Consider the following 22,287-nt stretch of genomic DNA (forward strand, 5'->3'; position numbering starts at 1 on the left):
CATGTTCTGCTGTAACATGGCTGCCTGGAGCTGCTGTATCTCTCCTATACACACACATTCACACACAGGCTGCAGGGGGCGTGGCCACCAGCACCAGGAAGCACATCATTATACAGCCTCACATCATTATACAGGCTGTCAGTCAAGCACTGGGGGTGTGGATGTGCCTCCCACTCATGAATAGAGTGGACAGCTTGAATATGCTAATGCTTCATTGGACATTTCACAGGTCATTTGCATACAGCTTTAGGACCTCATTGCTTAGGTTTACAGGCATGTAGAGGGACAATGAAGGGATAGAGGCAATGCTCTCTAATGGCAGTTTATGAAAATATATTTAGTTTAGGGAGGTTATTTTGCATGACGGGTTCTCTTTAAGAACAAACCTATCTTGTATGTAACCTGGGGACTGCCTGTACTTGCTCATGCATGGATGATGCTGTAATTAGAGGTCCATTCCCTTGAGTATTAGATGGAGCATTGGACATATGAACAGGAGAACAATATCTTTCAATGTATTCACATAAAAAACACGAGGCAAATAGTCACTAACCTAAAGATGTCCTGGCTGGGACAGCATCTTTGTTAATCCAAAATGACACCCAGGACAAAACAACAATAAGGGTGCAGGGAATGTAAGTCTGTATAGTAAAATATCCCATTCTTCTTGCAAGATCAAAGTACACTGTCATTACAACATAGTCTCCTGTAAATAAAAAATAATAATGAGTATTTAGAAAGATTTAGAATTATAATACCACTTTACATAAGAGTGAAATCAGATTTAAATATAAAGTGTTTACAATTTCATTTGAAAACATTTACCAAAGCGTGTATAATTTTATTTCATTTCCCAAATGTGTGACACTTTGCTTTTACTTAAGGAACAACTTTTGTCTAACTTTTCATTAAGCAAAAATAAGTAATTCTCTAATTTACTCTAATGAGCTATCTGCAGGTGTTTAGCTGCCTAGCAGAGGCTTTACCTTGCCCCACTTGCTCCTCTCCATTTTTCATGCTTCCTGGTAACCATGGGAAACCGTATTGGACGAGAGGAGGCTTGTTGGGAGGTACAGTAGTAGAGTAGTCAAACCATGCTTCAGGTCGTCCAATTACACACATGCTGATATACTTCGTATGAATTCCCTTAGCTGATGTCACAACCAGGAAGACAGGCTAACTTCAGGAATAGCTGAATCTGATTTATAAAAAGGGATGATAGATACCAGGCTGTATATCAGGATAGAAATAAGCCAGCAGCATTATACAGGTATAGTTGCAATTGTTGTCAAAGGCTCTTTCCAGCTGTGCTAAAACTATGTTTTGTCAGTAACTTTACAGTTACGCTTGAAACTTTTAGGAAAGTTTGAGGGGTATGACTACTTTTGCAATCCAGCGGCTTTTTACTTATTGTGACCATGTGTGTCGGCACTAGCATGCCATCACCACAGGATGCAGACATTTTGGGGAGGATTATCACTCCCCAATGATGACATGTTATTGCCGGGGTGCACGTGATCACAGTGATTTATATGCCACTGATGACTTTGCTATGGGTCATTGATTACTTCCATTTTGGTCACTCCACTCTATTCTTCAAGATAAAAATCTGGATTTATAATACCTGGAGTCATAAAACGCAATAGAAAGCATGTTATAATATTTTCTATAATTGCTGCGACTTCAGTATGTCTGTATAAAATGATATCATCAAGTAATGTATGCTTCATGTATAGGATGAATATAGTTTTTTACTAGATCTTTCATTGTTGCATAATCATCACAGATTGCATAAGTGTACAAAGCTATTAGCGTCTGTCTGATCTCTAAGAGAGAAGATCCCTTCAGAAGATAATTTTCTTCTTCTTTCTATCTTGGAAGAATTTGAAGAAACAAAGCAACACGAAATTCCAGTGGAAAAGAAGAAAGAGACAGCTGGTAAGGAGGAGGAGGGGTGTATGCATATGAATGACTGAGAGACTGTAAACATCTTGTGCGAGAAGAAGGAAACCTAAAGAAAAGGGGATTACATACAGTATATCCTTGAAAACAGCTTAACCTACACACAGCTTTACAGTATTAAGGCCATTTGTCAACAAACAGATGATTTTTAACCTGGTATATTTTACTATGGAGGAGAGCTAGGAAACTGTCTAGGAAGAAGTTTTTTTGTTGTCAACAATGAGGTCCCAAACTAAGTCATTGGATATTTAGACTGGACAGTTTTACATTGCACCAGATTGATCAGTGTATTTGTGGCTGAATTATACATATTATACATGCATAGTTTAAGATGGTCTACTTGTACTTGCACCTCCTGTTAGTTGGTGTATTTTATGCCAGAAAATGTTTCCGCAAAACCACTCCCTCCTTTCTAAAGGTCTAAAACTGTACAAGGTCCTTGATTAATGTGGTGGTACAAAGCACAATTCACAACTAGATTCTGTTGTAAACAGTTTGATAAATCTGCCCCATCTTCATTCAAATACAAGGGTTCCTTGAATGTTCTTACATTTTTAAAGAAATTTTAGTAGAACACTCTTCCTTCTATGTAGAAGAATGTAAAAACCCTAATACTGCTACTACATTTAAGAATATAACTACCATAATATTGCTCTTACATATGTACAAGAATGCAACTACTATATTACTGCCCCTATGTACAAGAATATAACATCTATAATACTGCCCCCTATGTACAGGAATATAACTACTATAATACTGCTCCTATGTACAAGAATATAACTACTATAATACTGCCCCCTATGTACAGGAATATAACCACTATACTACTGCCCCTATGTACAGGAATATAACTACTATAATACTGCTCCTATGTACAAGAATATAACTACTATAATACTGCCCCCTATGTAGAACAATATAACTACTATAATACTGCCCCCTATGTACAAGAATATAACTACTATAATACTGCCTCCTATGTACAGGAATATAACTACTATAATACTGCCCCCTATGTACAAGAATATAACTACTATAATACTGCCTCCTATGTACAGGAATATAACCACTATAATACTGCCCCTATGTACAGGAATATAACTACTATAATACTGCTCCTATGTACAAGAATATAACTACTATAATACTGCCCCCTATGTACAAGAATATAACTACTATAATACTGCCTCCTATGTACAAGAACATAACTACTATAATACTGCCCCCTATGTACAAGAATATAACTACTATAATACTGCCCCCTATGTACAAGAATATAACTACTATAATACTGCCCCCTATGTAGAACAATATAACTATTATATTACTGCCTCATATGTACAGGAATATAACTACTATAATACTGCTCCTATGTACAAGAATATAACTGTTTATGACTCCTCATATAGGTCATACAAAGGTTTTTGGCCCATTTGCATCAGGGTTATGAGAATAGTGTTCAGGCTCTATGGGACGCATTCAACCTAATAGGAGCAGTACTTTGAAATGAAACTGCATTAGGCAAACCATTACAGATGCATTTCAAAAGCATCTATAACTGCCATATGTGATTGCATCCTGCATTGTACATGGTGTACAAGTAGGTCCATACACCTATGCGTTTGGGCTATTACTTAAGCTTTACTCATGGTAAGTATATACAATGGTAAATACCATGAGTAAGGCTTAAGTAATATCCAAAACGCGTAGGTGTTTGGACCTACTTGTACACCATGTACAATTTTTAATGATGACAAAATAAAGGAAAGAAACATTATTTTATCTGGATGTGCTACGGAACTCTTTTTTTGGATCCTGCATGCATAAAGCCAGCTACACGTGTGCACTCCAGCCATAGGAGCCTCTGGCACTTCAGGACAAGCCAGGGTATGTAAAAACTTTCTTTTTTTTTGCTATATTTTTTTATGTCTCGCTCACGGTACTGTACGGTGGACAATACGGCCATGTAAATAGATGGATGTATTTCCCATTGAATGTGGCTGTATGCTACCCGTATGAAAACGGTACAGTACAGCGGTTTTGATGCGATTATGTGAAAGAGGCCTAGTCAAATTTAACACATCTATGACAAATTAGACTAAGAAACAAGACATAAAAGAACATAGAGTGACAGGAAAACTAGAAAGAGAAAAGATAAATCTCCCTAATGTCTGTAAAAATAACTGACATGGGCCTGAATCAATTAATAAGTATTGCATATAGTGTAGTCTGTGTGTGCAGATGTACTAACACGACAATTTCCGACTAATCACTAGGACAAAAGTACACTGCCATCTTCATGCTCTCACCTTCTTTTCAAAAAGTAATTTCTTAAGAAATCCTTTAACTTTAACGAAGTACAGGTATATGCTGTTGCTGTCTGTCATTGAACACTCTTGTTGTATATGGCCTCTAACAGAGGAATCCAAGAACACAGTTAGGCCCCTTAACACAGCGAATATGGTGGCCGTATGCTAGCCGTATGAATGGCAGCTGGCTTACCGCCACCATAGGAGTGCACACGTGTCACCCAACCAGAGCCGGAAAAAGGTAGAGCAGCACGTATATGCAATGTCTGGGTCCTGGATCGGGTTTAGCATCCATTCGCGTGAAAGTGGTCTATTAGAAAAGATATTGTTAAAATAATCATTTAATAAACTGTGGAGCTAATCCAGGTCCTCTTTAAAACAACACAGAACACTGTGTGATGCTTTCTATATGTGAAGATTAAATTTGGATGACACACAAAAATAATAGTAATATTACAAATTGGCCATTTATACAATACTATAACAGGGTAAGTATAAGATCCTTATAGGGTAAATAAACCTAGGGTAAGTCATTGATGTACCCCAAGGATTGTAAAATTGACATATTAGGAATGGCACTTTCCAAAATGGTGTCAGTTTATTGGGAATATAAAAATGGTGCACAACAAAGACTACACATTTCACAATTCAAGTTGAGTGCTTCTTCAGGTCTGTGTATACTCTGGAGCTGAGATAAGATCAGGCTCTCATCCTTATAGCATCACCCACAATATACAGTATTCACCCTGTTAAAGTTGGGTTGTTTTCCGTGGGAGCCACAGGTCACATAACCCCCAGGCAGTGGATGGAGGGGGTCATTTGGCATTTGTGTGTACTTGCCTCCTCTGTCATAACCACTCCCATATCAGTGGTTAAAAGGGCATGTGAAACAAACTTTCAAAGGTTTTACATAAAAGGTTATAGTATGGGTGACCATATTAGGGTCTTATACTTACCCAGTTAAAGCTTGGTATAAGTGGCCAACCCCTTTAACTCAATGTTTATAACTCATTGAGATATTTCACAGCTACTTAGTCTTTCCCCAGAGAATATATCTGTATTTGTTCAATGGAGATTTGGAATAGATATTTTCCCTCCTGAATGAACCTGTTTATCAATGTATTTTGAAGTATAACACAAAGGTTTGATGTATGTACATCATTCTGGGTTTAGTAGAATTTTGAATAGGAACGTATTTCTTATTACACCTGCTGCGAAGAGGATTTAACACCCCAGTGCACAGAACAATGCAATTTATATTCAGATTTATACTTCATAGCAATGTTGAATTTCAAAGCCATCGCAGAATGGATTTCCAAATGAGGAGTAATAAGCTGGTAGTTTTAAGAAATGTTGTGCTTTCAAAATTTTTTAAAGTGGTACAGACTCTATTTCACCGATTGTGAAGAAATAATGAAATGTAAAACATATTCTGACTTGGTTATTATCAGAGAGACATAATGATTACTTTTAAAAAAATGTGAAAGGAATCAACATCACCATATTAATGGGCTGAGGTTCTACGATGACTTGCAATATGGAATAATGAGGCTGTACAGATGAAGATGGAAATGGCAATTATTATTCATGGGTGGTTAAAGCATTTTGCTGTCTCTGCTTCTTTGCCATTGACAATAATTAATGAATCTCAAAAAAATACTAGATTATAAGACTAGTATTTACAATAAAATTTACTGGTTCATCCCCAAACTACCAATTCCAAACTGTATAAAATTACTTTTATTAAGGATTTTACACTGTTAGACACTCTTACAATTTGTCCAAAATTATCTTAAATTATCTAGTGTAAATAAAGCCATGATTAGTAGCGTCAATTTGCTGGATTGGTTGCTTGTCTGGTTGCTTGGGTAGCTTAGGATGCACCCGAACCCCGGACCTGAACTGAATAAAAAGCAATCCGGCTCATCTCTAGTTGGAACCATATATTCCTCCAATTACCAAGGTAATGAGGTATTTAATGAAACTGTTCTTTTGGCAGTGATTCGAAGTGGAATGAAAGAAAAAAATCTGATATATCCTCAGAGTATTTCAAGAAATTAAGATGTTTCTTTTGAGATAATCCAGCTGCTTCTCCTGTTCACGTTGACGGTACCTAATGGTTCGGATACAAGAAACCTTTCAGAGATCAGGGATAGACGCTAGTGTGGAATAGTAATTCTAATTGTGCTTCTTTGTTTGCTGTACTTAGTGCAGTGATTATTGCTATCACTACTATAGACTCCACAACTATTTTTTTGTCCTGTGTATGACATTGAGTTGCTATACAGTCATACCTGTTCATAAAGATGTAAATATTAAAACCCACTAAGCGGCACCCCTAGGCAGTTAAAGAAGTTGAAGAAATAGGTGAGAACTGTGTCCTAATATGGGTTTATTCCAGGTATTATAAAAGAAAAGTTAGGACTTCTGAAGATACACAAAAACCTGCAAGCATTAAAACTTCACATCTCAGAGAAAATATGACTGTTAAATATTATTGATGAACAATATTCTAATTTGGGTGTGAAAATGTACTCAAGAGTTGATCAAGCAATGGTCAATGAGATACAAATGTGATAGGATTAAAATACAAATGGTGAGTAAGTGGGAAATAATCATGAGTGTAAGATCAGGACCATGTATGGGCAGCATTGGTATTATATTGTTGTATGTACATTCTTGACATATACCTAAAAAAAACCTATGGAAGGAAGCAACCTTCCCCCAACCACATCCATATGGCTTTACTATATAATGGTCTCTGTCCATTACCATATATGGTTATGGACAAGGCCAATGGAGGAGTTTGGCTCACAATGTAACTCTATAGGACTGTACTCTTTATAAGTGACTCTGTCCAAGGGGGATGGGCACATTGAGCATATCACACACACCAAGCTCGCTCACACACGCTGACATATGGAGGAGATTTAAGGACACAAGATGGAGATGAAGAACGAAGGAAGAAAGACCAACACAAGATGATGAAACCTTCACCAGAACATAATTTCATGGACTGACTGACTTTACCACATGACTAATAATCTGCACAAGTTTTCTGTATTCTGCAACCTGGACGACGACAATAAACGCAACTTTTTATAATAATTATCCTGAGTCCTTCTATTTTTAGAAGAACGTATCAAAGGACACGGGAAAGATTTTATATTCAATATGATAATTTATTACATTTGGCGAGCCAGCCTACGACTTTGTTTTTTAAATTTTTTTATATTCTCCTAACACTTGCAAAGGGGGGAATTCCAATTGACTCTCATGTTGGTGCAAGTGTTAGAGAAATTCACAAAGAAGAATCTATAGGAGTGATGCACGTGATCTTTCCCAGACGTACAATAGATGGTGGCCTGAGGAGGACAACAGGTGTCAGGATTCCAAGGTTGTAAGTATGGAAATCATTGATTCTTTTACTAAGAAATGTAACTTAGAGTTTAAGTCTGTGCCTAGGGATCAGTCAGATCTAGAAACTGTTTGGTTGAGTTTATATGATGAATGCCGAAAGGAGAATAAAAAGATAGAAAGTAAACGTGTTTCTGTCAGTAAAGACAAAGAGAAATTGAGAAACATTCTGCATATGGTAAAAGTCTATCATCAGGCAGTGCTGGACAGATCCATAGTCGGGAGCACTAGTTCTACTCTTAATACAGATAATGTGATCTGTGAGGAGATGGATAGTGCAGGTAATACATGTGATGATGTAACTCAGCAGAATGACCAGGGACAGGTCTGTGTTCTCTCTGCTGGAGCTGACTCTGTGTCTATAGACATGGAAGGGTCTTTTCAGAGACAGATATTGGAGATGAAAGAATCCAGCTTAAAGTTAAAAATGCAGAAGCATTTATTAAATCTGAGCAGAGAGGTTCCCACATATGATGAAAAAATCCATGTGTGCAGGAATCATGAAATCTTTGAGAGTTTTGTGGAGAAATTTGATTTATCTATTGAACAGAAAAATCAATTGTTTAAAATGTGGCTTCCTCTAAAGTTTTCTAGACGATTAGAATTAGAAGATTTACTTGATGACGAGTCTAGGGAGTGGTCACATGACAGTGACGTAGACAGATTGAAGAAGTTACTCTGGTGCACTACAAGTGACAGCATGCCCACATATGAGATTTTACATGAACTGAAAATTGGTAGAAAGGAATGTACCTTCTCATTTATGTCCATGTTTGAGAGGACGTGTAAAGCGATTGGAATTTGTAATCCTCGCTCAATAGTGAGAGAATTTATTAAGAAATTTACATTCCTTACTGCTGCTGCACTTGTATTTGCTTCAGATCAATCTTCTTTATTAGATGCTACAAAATTTTTTGATAATATTAGAAAGTATCAGAGAAAGAACAAATCACAGGATCAGAGACAGAGTATAGACAGAACAGAGGCAGATGGTTATAGAAAGTCATACAAGAGAAACCTGCCTGAGCGAACACAAGAAGAATATACTCCTAGAAGAAAGGTATATACTCCTAGGAGAAAGTGGGACAAAGTCTATGAGGAACGTAGAAATCTGCATGTAGCAAGGAAACCTTACAACATGATTACTGAATCTGCTCCACCTAGTAATTCCCTGTTACCTGTAAGTAAAGAAATCATTCAGTGTGAATTGTCTAATTGTAAAGACAATGTAATCAGAGAAGAGAAAATGCCAGATGTACTGGAGAGATCATCAGACATAGCCAAGGCTTTGGTAAACAAAGCTAAAAATATTCAGGAGAAGGAAGTCCCCACATGTGACGTCTCCTCAGTCATTAAGAGCAAATTAGACAAAATACAATATTGTGAATTTATGAATGAATCCACCAAATCCATGTATCATAGGAAGGACACATTGATGAGGATATTCAATGATATTCTAGAGGGAAAGATTTTTAGACATGGGTTGGGTATTGGCTGAGAATATACCCCTGTATATTACTGACTACTATTGGTGTAATGACTACGGCTTGTTAATGGATATGGTTTTCAGATAACAGGTTTGATAGAACAAAACATATAGTTCTGGGATTTATGTGACAATAACCTTATCAGTGTATTGTGCACATTATTTTATTTCTATATGGGCAAGGTAGTGTCATACATGATGTTATACATAGGCCTGAATAAGGTGATGTGATAGCAGTGGCATGTTTTAGTTTGTAAAGTCTTAGTTAAGCATTTATTACATCTCTAAGTATGTAGAAGTCAATATAAATTATTCATCTAACACTCAATATGTAAAATGAATGTTGTATTGAATACATTTTTAACATTGTTCCTATTTTTTCTTCAAAAAAGATACAGGAAAGAAGCAGCAATGCAGTAAAGATCTTCTGGTGTTAATATGATAGAGAAATTGATTATGGTGATTGAATAAGAGAAATAATCAATTGAAGACAATTAGAGATAAAAATGATTGCAATGAATTAAACAATGTGTAACTTTTACATCATACAGAGATGCTGCTGCCTGGTTTACTCTTCTGCATGAGCATGACTAACACACACTAATATCTTGAGCTTTGGCCCTGCATATACGTATCATTGTCTATGTGTGTCTGTGTTTGTTGTATCCTGTGATCTGCAGATCTGTGACGTCTATTGTCAGGCCTGAGAATAAAAATGGTTTGTCTTTTATGTTATTTGTTGTCCAAAATGAAGTACTTCATGTCTAAAGTGAAATTGTGGTTAAATAATGGTAAATGGTAAATGTAAGAGTTCATTAATGGACAATGAACAAGTCCATATACATCAGTATGTGAGGAATGTGTGAAGACTCTGAGTAATGATGGCAGCTGCAATGAATCATCAATGGCAGAAATGTAACAATCTATGCAAGTAGGAAAAATTACATGTGATGGAATATTTTTGAATTTGTTTTTCATCTATTTATGTATCAATTTATGGATTTAAGTTTTGGGGATTTTACTTTTATTTTAATTGTTTTTCTATGACTTACATAAATGTACACACACATAACACTTACATTTCTATACATACACAATGTTATACACGCAAATTAAGGGAACATATGTGATGTATCTTTGTTTTTTTTTGGGGGTATATTTGACAAAATATGTAATGACTGACCATCTATAATATTACAAGGATGCTTACCCGCTGAAATTCAGTAGGATTAGGTTTCAGCCAAGAAGGGTCTATGGTATAATACATGAAGCAAGATCACTGACAATGCATAAGTTTATTATTCTGAGTAACTGAAGGTTCATTGGTTGACAGGGATGAATAATATATGTGAAGGGTTATCCATACTAAATTCAGTTTGGAATTAAAGAATAAGGGTAGGATATTGCATTTGGGGACAATACAATATGCAATACAGTAAGAGTAAATGGTTTTCATTCAAAAGACAAAATGGTTGTTCCGAAAAAGAATGGAACATTGAAGTGTGATTAAATAAATATTTGGGTTATATGCATATTTGATTAAAGGTATTAGGGTAATCTTAAGGTATTCATTAAATAAATGGCTCTTGTTCTTGAATTCAACTAATAAGGAATCACATGATGTACCGAAAATCCAACAGGATTCCTAACATTTGTCAATATTAATGTGATGGTTATTGTTAATAATATTTGTTATTTTCAGTAGTAATTAATAACAATGTTATATTAATTAGTTATTAGTAACAACAATGAATGATATGGTTCACTGTGATCGTTATAAGTTAGGTATAATCACCGATTTTGGTGTAGATTTAGGGCAAAAGAAGATTTCTTCAATCAAGTCTCCAAATAAATGGAAAAGACTTCGAGATTTATTATGGATCAAAGACTGATACTTACAATTTCAAGTGCTATAAATCCCATGAAGGTAAAGAATTGATGTGCAGATGTCTTAGGTAACAACATGAAGGTGCTAATGTTACACCTTATGGACTTATCTGATGGACTGTGTTATCACTAAATGAATGACAGCTGATTATTATTATCGAGATGCATCCAGATGACAATAATTGGACTGAGATTGTTTTGGTCAAAGATGTCACCAAACCGGTGAGAAAAGGGTTATTGATACAACTGTGACTAAGGACTGTTATACTTTGACTAAGGTTACACTTTGCTACTGAAGGAGACATTGTCAATGTTAACCCTTGCATTGCCATCACAGCTGTTTCAGTGAAGAAGCACTGATGACTCCCAGGGGGAACTCAAATTACAACAATTATTTTGAGTCAAGTAAGTTCCAAGGAGGTAACTGCTGTACGGATATCATAAGTACATGTTCCTTCTGAAGAGTTTGATTTTACATCTATATCTTTCTAAGACTTTGTGCTATATACTGGAAGAAACTAACAACAAGGAAATGTAATTAAAGGTTTTTGCACATAATAATCTATCAATAGTAATAATAATACATCTATATTCTAAACACTGTAACTAATCCTTCTACTGGACAAGAAGAGGATGATGACCATAAGAAGATGACAGGAAGCTTCATCTAGTTTAGATTTAGTATAGTCTATCAATTTATTTGTATTTTGATCACAGTACACCATAACATTTATAAATATCATAATTTGTAGAAATGAGATAATATTGATTGATATTCATATAAGGACAATTTATTTATTATGGACATTCTAATCAAAAGGAAGAAAAATCATCTGATGATTCCTTGGTGAATATTGTTAGTGGATTTTGAGGGATTGAACAGATGTATCTCACCCTCAAGAGGGGGAAATGTTAAATATTATTGATGAACAATATTCTAATTTGGGTGTGAAAATGTACTCAAGAGTTGATCAAGCAATGGTCAATGAGATACAAATGTGATAGGATTAAAATACAAATGGTGAGTAAGTGGGAAATAATCATGAGTGTAAGATCAGGACCATGTATGGGCAGCATTGGTATTATATTGTTGTATGTACATTCTTGACATATACCTAAAAAAAACCTATGGAAGGAAGCAACCTTCCCCCAACCACATCCATATGGCTTTACTATATAATGGTCTCTGTGTTAGCTGGTCATAAAGGAATGTTACCATATATGGTTATGGACAAGGCCAATGTAGGAGTTTGGCTCACAATGTAACTCTATAGGACTGTACTCTTTATAAGTGACTCTGTCCAAGGGGGATGGGCACATTGAGCATATCACACACACCAAGCTCGCTCACACACGCTGACATATGGAGGAGATTTAAGGACACAAGATGGAGATGAAGAACGAAGGAAGAAAGACCAACACAAGATGATGAAACCTTCACCAGAACATAATTTCATGGACTGACTGACTTTACCACATGACTAATAATCTGCACAAGTTTTCTGTATTCTGCAACCTGGACGACGACAATAAACGCAACTTTTTATAATAATTATCCTGAGTCCTTCTATTTTTAGAAGAACGTATCAAAGGACACGGGAAAGATTTTATATTCAATATGATAATTTATTACAATGACTATGACGGATTAGTTAATAAGTGAATGAGTGAGATTTTACATAAAGCATTCCATAACCTACAAGAGAGTGCTGCTAGGTTAATGGGGTAAAGTCTGTTGACAGAGTCCCTTTAATTGTATATCTCACAAACAGTTTAAGGTAGGGAATTCTCTAGAAAAAAGATAAATCCTTACTGCTAGTGCAGAATTACCGTGATTCAACAAATCTTTTGGTAACTAACTAGTTAATTCTCTTTTTAAAGACAATGGCAAAGAACTGTAATAATGTGTCTGCTAATTATGTCTGGGAGGGAGGGGAGAAGGCAGGAAGTAATGCAGAGCAGAGACAAGCATAATTAGCAGACAACGTCATCAGAGGGGGCTTAGACAGGAGCCACTGAGGATTATTTGCATAATTTTAAAAGATGACTTTCTCCAAAAATAAAAGAAGCACAGATCCCTTTTCAGGGGACACACACCAGCATGTAAGTGTACAATACTGAAACCATGAGGTACATTTCCTTGCATGATTTGATTGGGATTCTGTGAATGACAAAAAAAGGTCAACAGAACTTGGGTTTCCCAGCCAGTCTCCCATGCTGGTACTTGCCAAGCCTTAAGCTGCATTGCTGCTGCGATCTGACGAGAGCAGGTACATTCAGCTTAGAAAGGCCAATGAAATATACAAATACCTTTTCCAAGTTGGGATAAGGAAATCTATGCCTCGGTGCTACCTTGAAAGGCAGCTCACTGTACAATAAAGGGGTTGGCTATGTTTCAATAAATCTGTTCCAATAGACATGTCTCTGCATGCATATGTACTTGTATCCTTTGAATCATTTAGCCTTTCCCAGTTCTCACAACCCTCAGACTTCGTGTAGGTCATAATTGGTGTTAAGGGGGCTGCCTTTCAAGGTAGCAAAAGGAGGCATTGTTTTCCATTTAACACCTTGGAAAACATATTTCCATACTTCCCATAGGGGGGAAACAGTCTGCTCAATGATGGTGGAGACAAAGTTTCTTGTATGTACAAGCGTTGGTTAAAGTATATAAAAATGATCAACAAATGATAGGCATCCTGTACAATTACAAACCAAGACTGGTTCAATAGGCAAATTATAGGGAATTAGTTCCTACCAAGCTATTTTTCAGAGGGGTCATGCTGTGAAATCCATTTATCTAATTATACAGTTTTAATTACCTGACGTTGTCTTCACCTCTTCTGTTGTATTTCGCAGCCCAACAAATGAGAACTGATAAAGTCTCCACGATCGCACATCTCCAACTTCAACAGAGCTTCTCTTCCACTGATAGATGATTTCTTCCTTTGGGTACCCATCTTCAGTACAAATAAGAGAATGTAAGAAGAAAATATGTTTTATTTGAATTGTTTGTGTATTCTGATGTTTATGAATATATCAAATAATTTCTACTTATCTGCTTTTTTCATTATGTTTTGCATTGTGTCTATTTTATGCCAGCAGTAAAGTATTTTATAATTATGCTTTGCTTTCAATAATGCAACCTCCTTCATACTGACTTCCTAAAGATAAAGAGCTGCGGGGTGAAACAACTGATAAAACAGTGGGAGTGTCTCAGACTACCTCAGACACCTGTAAGGAATAGTAGCTAAGATACAGCCACAGTTTCATGCAGAAGTTTGAATTTAATTTGTTCAATTTTATTTCATTTTGTATTGACAAGCATTCAGTACTGGTAGGTCTGTAGAGCTGCACTAATTCTATGGAATGCTCTGCCCCGGACTATCAGACGAACACCCAACCTCCAAAGTTTCAAACATGCAATTAAAACCCATCTCTTTAGGCAGGCCTATAACACTCATTAACTGCATGAAGTTTTAACTCTCTTTACTAACCCATCCTGTGTCCTCCTCCCATCTGTTATCCAGAAACCACCAGACACAAGGCTTCAGGCTTCTCTGCAGTCCCATTCACCTTGGACTTTGTATATAAGATGACGGTTGATAACTGGGTCAAGCAGCAGCACCTCTATTTATCATATTTTGTTCTATTCCCTGTTCTGTACTATTAGATTAGCTTTTTACCTCTTGTGTTGCCACATTCTTCCTGTAAGCTCTTGTGAGCAGGGCCCTCACTCCTTTTGTTCCATATGACTGTTTGTACTCTGTAATATTTGATAATTATTTTTGGGTTGTTATGGCACATCTTTCTTGTGAATAAGTATGTTTGTACCCTGTAATGTAATATTATATTTGTATGTCCCCTATGATTTGTAAAGCGCTATGGAATATGATGGCGCTATATAAATAAAAATTATTATAATTATTATTATTGCTCACATCACAATAAACTGTACAGTAGAATCATTGTAATGAATGCACTGCATTACATCCTGAAACCAAGGTACATATCTAGTAATTGTATATCCATGGGGTTATTAACTTACCGTAAGAGTTATGCAGTTAATGATGAAGGTTCAGGATGCTGGGAACCCATCAGTTAAATAGGGCTTCAAGGGAACCCATCAGAAAATTATGCATAAACTGCCATAAGAAAGCATTGCCCCTAACTCTATATTATCCCTCCCCATGCCTACTAACTTAAACATTCAGTTACTAAAGTTGTATGCAAATAACCTGAGGTGAGTCTGATCAGCGTCTTACCTGAAGCTGAGTCTAGATTACTCATGAGTCTCCTGAACAGCAGACACATCTACAAAAACGCAGCGGATCCACGGATGACTTAATTCTCTTCTACGAGTGGGTCACTAGCATTTCTTATTGCTGCATCCACTAAACATCAGGAGGTAGCTGCAGCAGACCCCACTGTTTATTCTATATTTACATAACCATCTTGTATATTCTGGTTTTTGAGTGTTATCCCCCTACTTTGGATTTGGTTTTCTGTGTCAACAGGTATTTATATTTAATCTATTGCTCTCATTTCTTTTTGTCTCTTCATTGTTTTCTGTATGCATGATACCTTGCATCTGAAGCTACTGAGCTACCACTCAACCATTCCATATTGTTCTGTACCTGCATACATTTATATTCATTTATAAGAGGTGTTCCTAAAACCCCAATATTATATCTATGAAATATACTATGCCTAGGATTATGTACCACTAGCCAGTGAACATTTGTGCAATTTTTTCTCTATTATCTTCCTCCCCTAATATTGGTGTTGTTGCAATCTTTTGTGTACTTTAACCCCTTCCCGCAGCAGCCCTTTTTAATTTTTAAATTTTAATTTTTCAATCCCCACCTAACTTTTTTAGTTTTCCATGCACAGAGTGAAATTGGGGAATGCAGTGAAATGGGGAAAAAAAACGCATTTGTACCGAATTTTTGTGGGCTTAGATTTTACGGCTTTCATTGTATGCCCCAAATGACATGTCCACTTTATTCTTTGGGTCGGTATGATTACAGGGATACCAAATTTGTATAGGTTTTATAATGTTTTCATACATTTACAAAAATAAAACCTCCTCCACAAAAATATTTTTTTGGGATTTTGCCATTTTCTGGTGCTAATAACTTTTTATACTTTGGTGTACAGAGCTTTGGGAGGTGTTGTTTTTTTGTGACTTTTGATGCCATTTACAATGTTATCATTTTTAGGACTGTGTGACCTTTTGATCACTTTTTATAGAATTTTTTTTTTTTAATGGCAAAAAAGTGCAATTTTCGACTTTGGACGCTATTTTCCATTACGGAGTTAAATGCAGTGAAAACCATTATTATATTTTGATAGATCGGGCATTTTCTGATGTGTCAATACCTTATATATTTATGATTTTTACTGTTTATATTTTTAAATAAGTTCTAGGAAAGGGGGGTGATATTAGTTTTTATGGGTTTTTAATTTTTATTTTTACTATTTTTTCAGACTTCCTAGGGTACTATAACCCTATGTTGTCTGTACGATCCTATTATATACTGCCATATTACAGTATGGCAGTATATGGGGATTTTGCTCCTCATTCGGCGGGAAAACACCCGGTGTTATCGGTAAGCCTTTGCTGCAATATGCAGCAAAGACTTACCGGCTATGAAGAGGGCTAAGCCCGTGATCCCTCTCCATGCAACCGCACCCAGCATGTGACGTACTATTACGTCACATGTCGGTAAGGGGTTAAACTTCCGGAGGAGACTGGATTTCATTGCAGCGAGCATTCATGCCAATTTTATGGACAGCAAAAAAATCTCCATTTGTGCAAAACTTTTTCGTGCAACTAAAAATGAAAAAGATGCAGAGCAATGCATGCCCGCAATGTCTTAAAATGCTTAAACCTTACCAAAGAATTTTATAAATGCATCCACTCAAAAAACTGATGTGCAATGAAATATTAATCCAGTATTAAATGGGTTTGCTAATTACTAAAGTAAAAGCATACCATAGTCAAACAAGCTTGCATTACTTACAGCTTGAAAATTCCAGGGGACAGGAATGCTCATCCATTGGAAAGTTATGAAGCTGAAGCTGACACTCTGCATCTATAGTAAGCCTACAAGCACATGAATATGAATACATGTTAATAACTGGTATTATGGTTAAATTCACTTAAAAAGTAACATCCAAAGAAAAGGTCTTGTAGTTTTAGAAATGTGTTACTGTGTTAGCCAGTTGAAGAAATTCCTGTTGCTTTTGATATGTCAGATAAATAGCCTACTGTATGACCTTTCAAAAACAACAGGAACAATTTGGAATGTATATGGTATTTCCACTAGCACATCATGTTAAATACACAAAAAAAATTGTGAACATTAAACAATGCAGAAATTCTGATCATCTGCACTGTATCTACAAAATTGCAAATTATAATAATCTGTTATTTCACAGATTTGGAAGCAATAGAACAAGAAGAAAAAAACAAATAAAGATATATACGTAATTATAAAACTATCCTGGTTAAAAATAGGGCAAAATTTTATAACCATTGATATAAGACTGCACAGTCCAATACCCAATGTAGCAACTTTGCATTCTTAATTTTAGATTTATTTAATTATATTTTCTTAAAAATCTCATTTTAGTATACTAGTTCAAATCTGTTGTATTTAATATAAAATTTGGAGTAAACTCTCAGCTCCTAATATAATAAAATATTTATTTAATAATAGATTCCGAGCAAAAATTTACAATGAACTGTTCACTATAGTTATTAACATGTTGTTATAAAAGAATGCAACAATAAATGTAAAAAAACACACACAAACATAACTAGTGTTGAGCGGACATGAACCACAAATTTGGGTTTGTACCCTTTTTGCCCGTGTTCTTTCCTGAGGGATTAGTATAACAACAAGAACATAACATCATTAGCAGAAAGAATATTTATGTGCTGACCATCCTCATTCCTTATTGGTGTCTTTTAATGGATTGCTTAGACTTGTTCTACTTTGAGTTTAATCTACACTGCTAACTGTACAGTACATATATTCCCTTGTGTGTATTGTTTTGTCTAGTGTGCCCTTAAGGGGGTATTCTCATCTGGGCACTCACATTCAGTTTCATTAATCTGCCATATATAAACATTTTTTCAATTGGATGTTATGAAAAAAAATATTCCTGTGTGAAGATAATTTCTCATAAATGTAGTCATGGTGTCCCTTAGAAACGAGATAGCTTCCTCGGATATGGCCACCTCTGCTGGAGGGATTGCACAAAGAAATAAAAAGTTTTTGTATATTAAATGTCCGGGAGTTACTGCAGGTCCCACAGCCACCCTGTGGTTATGAATGCTGAAGCCTGGTGGTCCAGCAGGACTCAATAGCGCATGTCTGGCCACTGCTGCCAGAGTGTGACGTGGTCGTATCCAAGGAAGCTATCTGGTTTCTAAGGGACAACATGACTACATTTATGATAAATTATCTTCACACAGGAACATTTTTTTAATTAACATCCAAATGCTGCTGTAAGAGCTGCCGTCCGCATTTAAAGTGGTCCGTGTTGGCACTTGCATGACAACATGGGGAGTGATAATCCCCCCAAAATGGCGACACACTCAGCCGCATTGATTTAATGGAATGCAGCATTTAAATAGATAATACACACTATCAATGCAATTTGGGTCCACTCATCACTAAACAGAACATACATTTTTTATGTGAATCTACACTAGCTCATAGCAGGTATAGATTTTCTTTTGTAAAATGTTTTAAATGAAATTTGTCATTTAACCCTTTATCACTGACGCTTGTTTCCAGGTTAAAGACCGGACTCTATTTTAGAATCTGACATGTGTCATGTGGTTATAACTTCGGGACGCTTTAACATAAAAGCATTTTGAAATTGTTTTCTCGTGACACGTGTACTTAGTTGAAAAAGTTAAATGATAAGTTTTGCGTTTTGTTCTGAAAAAAAATTCTAATTTAACAAAAGTTCTTAAAAATTCCACATTTTTGAAGTTTGAAATGTTCTGCTTTCCAGACAGTTAGACTACCTAGATAGCTTGATAACTAACATTTCTGAAATATCTGTTTTATGATGTCCTCTCATTTTTCTAGGACATTGTAAGATTTAAAACTTTAGGAGCGATTTCTCTCATTTTCATGGAAATTGCCAAGACAACTCATCTTCCAAGTGACTTTGAAAGTCCTAAATAATAATAAAACCCATACATTACCCTTCTATACCTCCTATACATGAAAGACTTCTATTAAGTCTTTTAACCATTAAAGTATTTCACAGGGGTTAAAACAAAATGGAAGTGCAATTTAAAACATTTTGAATTGTTTCAGGAAAATACATTCATCAATGGCACATTTACAACAAATTAAATGATTAAATGCTCTGCAAAGTATGAAAATCAACTTCTCATGCGTGTATTTGCACATGGCCAGGCACTGAATCAAAGCAGTGACACTCATAGCAGATTTGCATTGTCATACTCTATAAATTTTTTATCTTTTTGTAATGTGAACATATAAGGGCTTCTTATTTGCACGATGAGATACACTGGGGTTTAATTACTTAGGGTCGCACTGCTCATTTTCGTCGGACTGTGCGCTGTTTCCAGGATTTGCGCAGCTTTGACAGGTATTTAACAGGGTTTACGCTGGGATTGTGTCGTACGTGATTACATTTTGGCGCAGCTTCCCTGGATTTCATGCGACAGAAATCGGAGGTGGCCCTGCCAGACAATCCGACTGATTCGGACAGAGCGTGGGATTTAACTTTAAATTGTGTCGCAAGACAATGCGCTTACATGCCCCAGGAAGAAGAAGGTTAACTGCAGGATATCGGGTGCACAATCTAAGTGAATCGTGGCACAGTGCATTATCGTGGGACAATGCACTTTTGGTGAACTCAGTTGGACGGGTAAGTTAATGTGCCCCACTGTTTAGGGGCATCTATAGCTTGTTCATGAGATTTTATTAAATATTTCTAGGGGGCGCAAAATAAATCATCAATTTTTATTTGGGATTTTATTTAGGATTTTATATAGTGATACCTCATTTGCATATCTTTCTTATTTTTGCTCAATTGTACTGAGCAAAAACAATATTTTTACTTAATATTTACAACTTTTCAGGGGCATAACTTCTGTATTTTCCTGTTGACAGATCTTGTCAACGGGGCTTAATTTTTGCAAAAAGCGTTATTCTTTTCAGTTGTATCATTTTATGGCGCATTTTTTCATCACATTTTTGTGGAGGTAATTAGTGAAAAATTATATATTACAGCCAGGTTCACATGTTTTTTTCGCCATTAACGCTGCTGGTTCAATATTGCTTGAGATTTATTGTACAGATTAATATGGACATGGTGATATCAAATATGTATTTCTTTTAATTCAGATGCAACAATGTGCCTCATTTAGACGCAAAAACAGAACTTGTGCACTACAACTGTGATACATCTAGCCCCTTGACGTATGATTGGTATAGATATAGAATTTCTTAAACATGCACTAATTTACCATTAACATTAACAACAAAAACAAATGTTAAGATGATTTTCTAAACCCCTAAAATTAGATGAAATGCTCTTCTGGTATCCTTAACCTTGCAAAGTAAAAAAAGATGAATTTCTAAAATTTCAGCATTTTAACCCTATATTAAATATTTATTACTGTGCAGGTTTTATTGACTGTTTGGATGATCAAAGTAACTTAAAAAGCAGAAAATAAAAGTAGTAATATGTTGATTAGACAAAAAGTATATTATTTATTTATTCATTACCATATGCAACGTGTATACCTCCATATGACTTTTTATTTTATACACACATTCCATCTGAAGCAAAAACACACAAGGGTGACACACCAGAAAGAATCTACCATATTGAGCAATTTGAATTGTAACTTTGTTGCATTAATTTCCATTCTACACCTTTGAGCTATTTCATATTGGTGTTTAAATCATATAAATGATTTTCACTAAAGTCATTTTGGCTTAGGCTACCTTCGTAGGACGTGTTCGGGTATACAGGATGCATACAAGGGTCCTGGGAACCTTTGTTTTCATCCCGTGAGTTATCTGCAAGGGAGCTCTGCTCATGCACCAATTATAATTACTACCAGGGACATAAAAATAAGTAGGAATAGGACCTGCTCTCTTTTGAATCTCTGGAAGATAGCTAATTCAAGGGGCTATGAAATACATGGGCGTGTGCATGAGCCTATAGAAGTGAAAGAGGACATGTGCTAGCTGTGGAAACTACATCTTGTGCATGTCCTCATTTCTTTGTCACGTGCAGGTTAGTGTTAATGACAAAAATTAACAGTTACAATTTTAAGTGGAATTCTTCAATAAATGAGGAACCCCGGAGTAGAATATAGTCTATTAGGAATATTAATTGATTTAGTCATTGTCATAAATTACGGAAGACCAGCACTCACTGGCAGTCCATGATATTTGGAGATGAGCGTCACAGCTAAGAAGGTGTCTCATTCAGCTATACGACATAACTATAAATTAATACTATGTAGCTAAGCCAGATTTGCAGCCAATGGCACCAATAAGGGTAATGCAAGGATGTGTCAGAGGAGGGGTGGCCAGGGCTAGGTACAAGATACGAGCAATTGGAACTTTTTCCTACACACAAGCGAACAATATGAAACTTTATATAGGTGATGTGTAATGTGATGTTCTGCACCTGTGTTCTTCTCCCTCCCATTGCATTCAAACACATTTGTTATGATATTCATGAGTATTACTAAATTAATGGATCATTAGAAGACTCTGCTTGGTGATTGCCATTCCTATTTCTCACTGAGATATGATTCAAGAATATACAATTATTCATGGGGGATTGTGTAGTACCTGCTTCCAGACTGAGGTTCTACTGAGTGAAAACAGTTGTATTAAATGCAAAACCAAAAAATAACAAAAATATAACATAAATCTTCAACAAATAAGTTTGATATAAACAAAAGGTAGTTTTCTGGCGTAATGTAACCTTTGAAACTACAGTAAACTTATATACTATACCAACTTATGACTTTTGCTGATTTGAGACAACTGTCTTTATTCTGAATGGAGAATTTTACAGTGACGCTAAACTTCAGAAATAGAACACTTTTATGGCAATGATGACTAAGTTTTATGTAATAACTAAAATAAATCTCTATGTAGGTTGCTACTTGCTACATATATACACAGTGCGAGAGACATTATT

At 35.8% G+C, this 22,287-nt stretch overlaps 1 protein-coding gene across 2 annotated transcripts in view; it reads right to left on the bottom strand.

Annotated features, from left to right (window-relative positions):
- Positions 1-22,287, bottom strand: part of GABRG2 (gamma-aminobutyric acid type A receptor subunit gamma2) — an 82,554-nt gene that overhangs the window by 23,406 nt on the left and 36,861 nt on the right. For both annotated transcript variants that reach the window (XM_072145892.1, XM_072145893.1), the window contains exons 5-7: positions 17,088-17,170; positions 13,884-14,021; positions 554-706 (exon numbers count right to left, since the gene is read on the bottom strand). In XM_072145892.1, coding sequence (XP_072001993.1) covers positions 554-706; positions 13,884-14,021; positions 17,088-17,170 — 374 coding nt within the window. The remainder of the gene's footprint in view (positions 1-553; positions 707-13,883; positions 14,022-17,087; positions 17,171-22,287) is intronic.

Source organism: Engystomops pustulosus, chromosome 4, assembly GCF_040894005.1.
Source record: "Engystomops pustulosus chromosome 4, aEngPut4.maternal, whole genome shotgun sequence".
Taxonomy (NCBI): Eukaryota; Metazoa; Chordata; class Amphibia; order Anura; family Leptodactylidae; genus Engystomops; species Engystomops pustulosus.